The sequence below is a fragment of the Aegilops tauschii genome, chromosome 3 (genome assembly GCF_002575655.3).
Source record: "Aegilops tauschii subsp. strangulata cultivar AL8/78 chromosome 3, Aet v6.0, whole genome shotgun sequence".
Lineage (NCBI taxonomy): Eukaryota > Viridiplantae > Streptophyta > Magnoliopsida > Poales > Poaceae > Aegilops > Aegilops tauschii.
Genome location: NC_053037.3, coordinates 606,848,045 through 606,855,022, shown reverse-complemented (window position 1 = coordinate 606,855,022; position 6,978 = coordinate 606,848,045). Strand labels below are relative to the sequence as shown.

The 6,978-nt window shown below is 41.2% G+C and overlaps 1 protein-coding gene across 6 annotated transcripts; it reads right to left on the bottom strand.

Annotated features, from left to right (window-relative positions):
* Positions 1-1,359: 1,359 nt before the first annotated feature.
* On the bottom strand, positions 1,360-4,724 carry LOC109769627 (uncharacterized). Of its 6 annotated transcripts, none has more exons than XR_012205738.1 (4): positions 4,382-4,722; positions 4,018-4,099; positions 3,157-3,435; positions 1,360-1,723 (listed from the first exon to the last, which is right to left on the bottom strand). XR_012205738.1 is itself a non-coding variant. In XM_073511284.1 (3 exons), exons 1-3 carry the CDS (start codon positions 4,424-4,426, stop codon positions 3,260-3,262), a joined length of 327 nt encoding a protein of 108 aa, XP_073367385.1. In that variant the 5' UTR covers positions 4,427-4,724; the 3' UTR covers positions 3,059-3,259. The 6 variants fall into 6 exon arrangements, 2 of the variants coding, with proteins under 2 accessions (XP_073367385.1, XP_073367386.1); XR_012205736.1 differs by having other exon boundaries at positions 1,360-1,720; positions 4,382-4,721; XR_012205737.1 differs by lacking the exon at positions 3,157-3,435.
* Positions 4,725-6,978: the final 2,254 nt, after the last annotated feature.

The window sequence follows — 6,978 nt, the reverse complement described above, 5'->3', positions numbered from 1 at the left end:
TTAACCCGGTTTATTTCATAAAACCCAAGATATCCGCTACGATATTGCCATTAATGAATAATGAATGTAAATGATTCTAAAATCATGTATTTATTTTGTTTCCACAGGAAATGAGGCTAAATATGGACGAAATTAATCATATACTTGGAAAGGAGTAAAGAGGAGATAAGGGTGATCAAATGGGAGGCGCAGGAGAAGCACCTGTAACCTTCATGTCGCTCTCTCATTAGAGTACCCTATGGCACCTTTCTCGTCAAAACAGTGCACAAGCAGGAGACCATAGAAAAACACTAAAATACAAAATTGAATAGGCCTGGTCAAGATTAGTGATCCCAACGAAGAAGCAAAATTCCCATTTTCTTTAATCGAGTTTTAATAACCCACAAATATTTCAGACTATGTATCCCTGTAAGATTTCCGCCCAACATCGTAAAATAAGTTCACAAATTAAAAAAAACATCTCCGCTATTTTAAAATATTATCTAAAAAATAATGTAAACACTTAATATTTTTCATGAACTTTCAAAAGTGCTCATGCTTTCTTATGTTTTTGAATCTTTCACGATGTTCACTAATTTTTTCAAGGGACTTAAAAAAATCTAATTTTAAAAATTCCTTAAATTTGAAATAATTTAAAGATAAAAGAATTATCCATGACTTCAAAATCGTATTCAATTTTTTAAATTGAGAAAACTGAAATAATGAATACAGAGAAATTGAAGAAGAAAAAAAATAGCCAAAATTTTGTGAAACCGTCCTAAAACCGGACAATGTGTGTACATGTTGAAGGTGTGCGTTTGGTTTTTTTAGGGGTGAAACCAAACTTTATTCGACAAATTGCAAATGAGTGGAATACATATTTGGTCATGGGGTTGAATGAGTCACATGTGGCGACCCCTATCTAAAGAAAGCAAAAAAATTACTAAGCTCTGGGCCTCTACATTTGCCGCCCTCCCTTCAAATATGAAGTTACATGTAAGATTCTCGACTCTTACTTTAATTTCAGTGATGATCTATCCATCCCGACCCGTGCGCTACTCTCTAGATCCTTGATCATCTGTTTGGCATCACACGCAATAATACATCTCTGAACACTACTAGGAAAAACCTTACCTGGGTTTTTAGACTACCAGTAGCGTAGGTTCTCACGCTACTGCTATGACGCTACAGCTATTTTTTTAGTAGTAGTGTGTGTTTTCCCCCACGCTACTGCTAAACAGACATACTAGTAGCGCTGGTACCACATGCTACTAGTATTTCACACCCACGCTACTAGTAAAGGAATAGCAGTAGCGCTTCTATGATACACCCACGCTACTAGTAACAAATTAGGATTTAAAAAAAATAAAAGTCTACCTATTTCAGTTTAGACATGCATTTCACAATACATACATGTTATGCATACAGTCAATCATCAATCATACATATCTGATGTAGATAATTAACACACGCACACGCACACACGCACACACGCGCGGGCACACACACACACACACAATATGTGCCACGCGTCTATGTCGTCGGCGTCGGCGCCTCCACAAGGCCGTGTTGATGGTGTTGATGCCGTCGTCGTCGCCGCCGCAGCAGCACCATGACGATGTCGTCGTCTTCGTCGCCGCCGTAGCCCTATGTCGATGTCAATGTCGTCGTCATCATCGTCGCCGCAGCCCCATGTCGATATCGTCTTCGTCGCCGCCGTAGCTTCATATCCATGTGTTCCCTACTAGGAAATCACAAATCCTGAAATTAAACAATGAACCAAGACCACTACTAGGAACTCAAAAGAACCTGGATCACTAGTACAGTATAATAGTAGCCTATAGAGCACTAAGTAACAATAGCAGAAACAAAAGCATATAGCAGCAGCATAGTATATACGAATTATAAGCAGTACCTAACAGACCAATCCTAGAAATTGGGGAAAACCCAACTTAAGAAGGATACAGTGCTAGGCATGACCAAATCTTATTATAGATTCTGAATCCAAGCTTTTGAGGCAAATTGCAACAAGCAAAGTTTGTGCACCAAGTAGGAGTAATTCCCAGGTCATTCGCAAGCAAGCAAGCAAGAAGGCATCAGCAACAACAGATTATTACCAACATTGTACCCTTTACTGTCAGGTCATTTCAATTTAACCCTTGGTTGCAGATGTATTATTGTTGTATTACTAGTAATCATCAGCAGTAACAACACTTGGTCATTATAAATATCACTGGTCATTATAGTCGACATGATAACTTCCCATTTATTACTATATTTATAAGGAAATTTTTGTAATAACATTCATTCATAAGAGACTTAGAGCAACATTTCATATATTAGTGACAGTTAAGCTGTTGCACTTGCAAATTTGTAACACGAATCAAATAGATGTTGTTATGTATATTCTCTAGTGCGGTCTTAAATTGGAAGGAAATGATGAGTTTCTTCTTTCAAACCAATGTAGTGATTTTATTGAAAAGTATGAGCAGGTGCACTTATATTATATCAAAAATATAAATATCAGTACGTTTTTTTATCTCACATGGATGTATTAAGTAATAATGTGTGTGTGTGTAAAATAGACTATTGCAGTAAATTTAATCCTTGATTCCTCCTAATAAAGAACAATATCTTGAGGAACTACATAGAGTATCATACTGTTGCAAAATTTAAGAGTGAAAAAGTAAAATTATAGGCATAGAATCTTACATATTCGGTAAAGTCATTTTGAAAGCTAAATATTCAGAAGCATCAAAGATAGTTATTTTGAGAATGGAAATATATACCATAACTCATTGCATGTTTCTTGTAAGAGTAGATAGAATACCATCTAGAAAGACTCTCATGGCTCAGTGGTTGTTGCTTGTAATGCTATACAGATAGAGGACCATCGAAAAAGACTATCAACAACCAATGTTCCAATGCTCGCCTTAACTTCACTACCAGTTGTTGAAATAATAAAAATAGTAACCATAGAAACAAAGTTTGATGGATAAAACGGTAGGACTGCAGCACTGTAGTTGGTTTTTTTTTTTTTTTTTTTTTTTTTTTTTGCAGTAAGGCCTTACTGGGAAGCTGAATCGCATAACATCCTTTCTGTAGATTGATAATATTGTAGACCAAAATACACTTGCCGTTAGAAATAATGCTATATGAGAAGATACAGTTTTACACCTGAACTATCAGCAACATGATCCTTCCTTCCCAGTCACGAGTAGTAGACGGACCGGAACCGACTGCTCCAAGCTATCGGCGACACGACGAGCCGACCCGGCGGTCACCAGATCCGCCGCCACCACTGCTTCTCCTGCTGCGGCGCCTGCACTCGTCTCCGTCCGCGGCCAATCCCCGTACTGCTCGTCGGCCTGGGCACGCGCAGGTGCGGGGTGCTGCTCGTTGGCCAGCGGGCGGACCTGGGCACTCGCCGGCAAGAACACGGGGGCGCCCGAATCCCTAGCAGCGGGCAAGGGTGCAGACCTTGAGGCATGGACAAGTTAAGCACTGAGCTAATCTGTTCTTAAAAAAAGTGTGCATTTGGAGGAGACTGGGCATCATCACTTCTTCTACTACTGTTCTACTGTGATGCTGCTGCTGCTGTTTGGTCCATCCTTGGGTCACTGAATCTCTCCTCCGTCTAGCACCTGATGCCAGACTTAGCTTAATTACATGTAAATACCATCTTTGCTGTGCTTAATTAATTAATAGCTGAATGTTTTTTCAGTCTAGCTGAATAATAAAGCAGCTTCAGAATTCAGAACTGTTCGTTCATTATCCAATAAATGCCAAACATGGAACCATGGATTGTTCAAATACATTTTCTGGATTCTAACTGCATATGTAAGAGCGTCACTTTGGTTGCTAAGCTCTCTGATGGATAGTTCAGATTCATCATGCCCTATTCCTATCCTTTTTGGCCCTTATAACCAACTAAAATCTCAATTCTTGTGAAAGAAAATAGAAAACACAATTCACCATGGACATGGTAACAACAACGTTATGAAATTCTGGTACCAAAAAAAGTTCAGAAGAACATACATATCCTTGCATCTTGCCTCCACCACAACACCTCTTCATAGTCGCCCGCTTCGTCCTCTTCATCTTCATCCTCCCACTGCACCTGCCAGGCAAAATCAAACAACAGAAAGTAAAATATATTCAAGATTTTACTGCATAACCAATGTCTCGAGCCTTTGTCTGCATAACCAATGTCTCGAGCCTTTGTCATCCAATTGTATCACTTGGCAACGGTGACTGGGTTTGTCTCTAGAGTTACTGACTTGCAAGCTACAGTACATCCTTGGGGCGTGCATGGAAACAGGGATCCTGGTTCGACTTGCAAGCTACAGTACATCCTTGAGGAGAGGGCGGATCCGACCAAGGAAGGAGGGGAATGGCCTACCTGGGCAACACCGGTGACGGATCCCGCAAGCGCCGGCCTCGCCATCGCCGATTGTGGTGGATTCCGGCAAGAACACGGGAGGCGCCCGAAACCCTAGCCGCGGGCAAGGATGCAGGCCTTGAGGCACGGATCTGGACGTGGGGGAGGGAGGGGTGGAGCTTGGGGGCGTGTTGCGCGCGGCCGGAGCTCGCCGGAACCGGCCGGCATGGGTGGCGGCGGCGGGGAAGAGATCGTGGGGGAGAGGAGGTCGACCAAGGGGTGGGGGTGAGGTTCGCGAGAGTTTTTTTAGGGATTCACGAGAGAGTTCGGTGGGGTGGGAGTGGATCGGGGTAGCAGTAGCGTGGGATGTATCACCTGCGTTATAGCTTTCATCCAGTAATAGCGCAGGTTTTACTACACTAGTAAGCATGCACGTGTAATCCACGTCTCGACTAACACTATAAATAATACAAGAATTTCACTTATAGAAAAGATAAAGCAGAGATATCCTAATAATATTGAAATCCACAATATTCAATAAACGCTATAATTTAGCACGTGCAGAATAAAGACACAACTAACTACTGCTAATACGTTTCAAGCTTCTCATGCAATGTTAGAACTCTTGGGTCCATCACTCTCATTGTGCACTTGCTTGGGTCATAGACAAAAAAAAATGCTTCCTTTATCTCCCAACCATCGTATTAGGATTATAAGGCATTAGCATGGAAGCAATGGTAAGTACGAAAAAGTACTGCATTATTTGGTCTAAAGTTGTACCCATCATCCATTAGGCAAACACCTTTCCATACTATTCTATTAGTGTGTCATGATAATATTCTGTGCAACATAGTATTTCTTTACACTGATAACTTGACATGGTACAAGTCAAAAGAATGTTTCCATGCATATCTTGTACCTTTCATTATCTTAAGTAGATGCCATCCAAACTAAAACCTAGGCCCTTGGCTTCCCTTTCTTTCTCAATGTGGTGCTCAGGACCTTAGTTTACCTGGACAACACAATTTGTTATTAGGGTATTCCGAAAAGGGTGGGTGGCTTGTAAAAAAGATTCTTAAACAATAGAACATAGATCTACCAATAAAGGAAAATGATAAAAATATATTTGAGAAACGAACATCCTACACCAAACATAAGAGTAACATTTGAAAAATTAAATCCCATAAAGAGTTTTCAAACATCGTAGAATATTGTGTCATTTAGACGCACCAATGTTCACTAATGGAAATAGTACATAACATATTACAAGGCCAACACTAGTAGAAAACAGGGTATAGGTCATAGGGCAGTTTTCACATTAGCCCCGGTTCAGTCACGAACCGGGACCCATGGGGGCATTCGTCCCGGTTCGTGAGCCCAGGGGGCCGGCCCGGGCCTCGTGGGCATTGGTCCCGGTTCGTATGGAACCATTTATCCCGGTTCGAGCCACGAACCGGGACTAATGGTCCTCGCTCCTGGCCCACAACCATTTGTCCCGGTTCTTGGCATGAATCGGGACAGAAGGCCCGGATTTAGTACCGGTTCATGCCACGAACCGGGACCAATGAGGTGCCTATATATACCCCTCGCCCGCGAGCAGAGCACTCCAGTGCTCTGTTTTTCTCTGGCCGGCGAGGGGAGGGCTTTGTGGTGCTCTAGCTCACCTCCTATGCACATGAGGTGTTCGATGAAATGCCCGAGCCACACTAGTTAAGCTTTGTCCTCTCGAAGCTCGACCTCAAAGCTCCATTTTCCTCGAGATTTGTCTAGGTTTAGCGGCCCGTCACGTCCCATTCCCGTCTTCACCGCCGTCGACCGCCTGCGCCGATCTCGTCGCCGGCAACACCGTGGTGAGCCTCTTGTTCTTATCTTCTTTTTGAAAGAAAAAAATTCTTACTTTAGATAGATACTTGTCTAATTTTCTTACTATTTTATTCCTTCTTATTACATAGTGCGATGGTTTTGGTATCCGCCCCCGTCGGCCCTCGTCCTGTCTATGATTCGGATGTGGTATATATTATCTTTTTATAACTATTTGATTCATTTATTGTTTATGACAAATATACCGACCAGCGTGACATAGATTTTATTTATCTAGGAGGTGGTTGAACCAGAAATTCTAACCGACCCTATTGTCGAGAGGTTAAATTTAGTTGAAGAATAAAACAATTACTTGAAGGAAAAAATAAAAAAAATTGAGGAGGAGAAGATGATATTGGAGTTGCATGTTGCGGATGTCGTCGATGATCACAAGATCAAGATGGATGCAATGCGCTTGAAGATTAGAAAGATTAGAAAATATGCCATTCATACCGAGGCTTGGTATCATTATGCCGTTGGATCAATTGTTACCTTGGTTGCGATTATGATCGCATTTGTTTTCGCATTGAAATGTTTTACATAGTTTCAATGTATGGTTTAATTAATTAGATGCTCTGGAGAGCTATATATATGTTGTTAGATGAGAACTATGTATGTACTTTGGTTCTAATGTGATGATGAACTTCTATTAATTTGGTCACTTAATTATCTATTCATGATGTTCTGTAATGGTTTTTGACACACTTAATTATATATAATGCACGCAGATGAACCGGCAATGGATGTACGGTGACAGA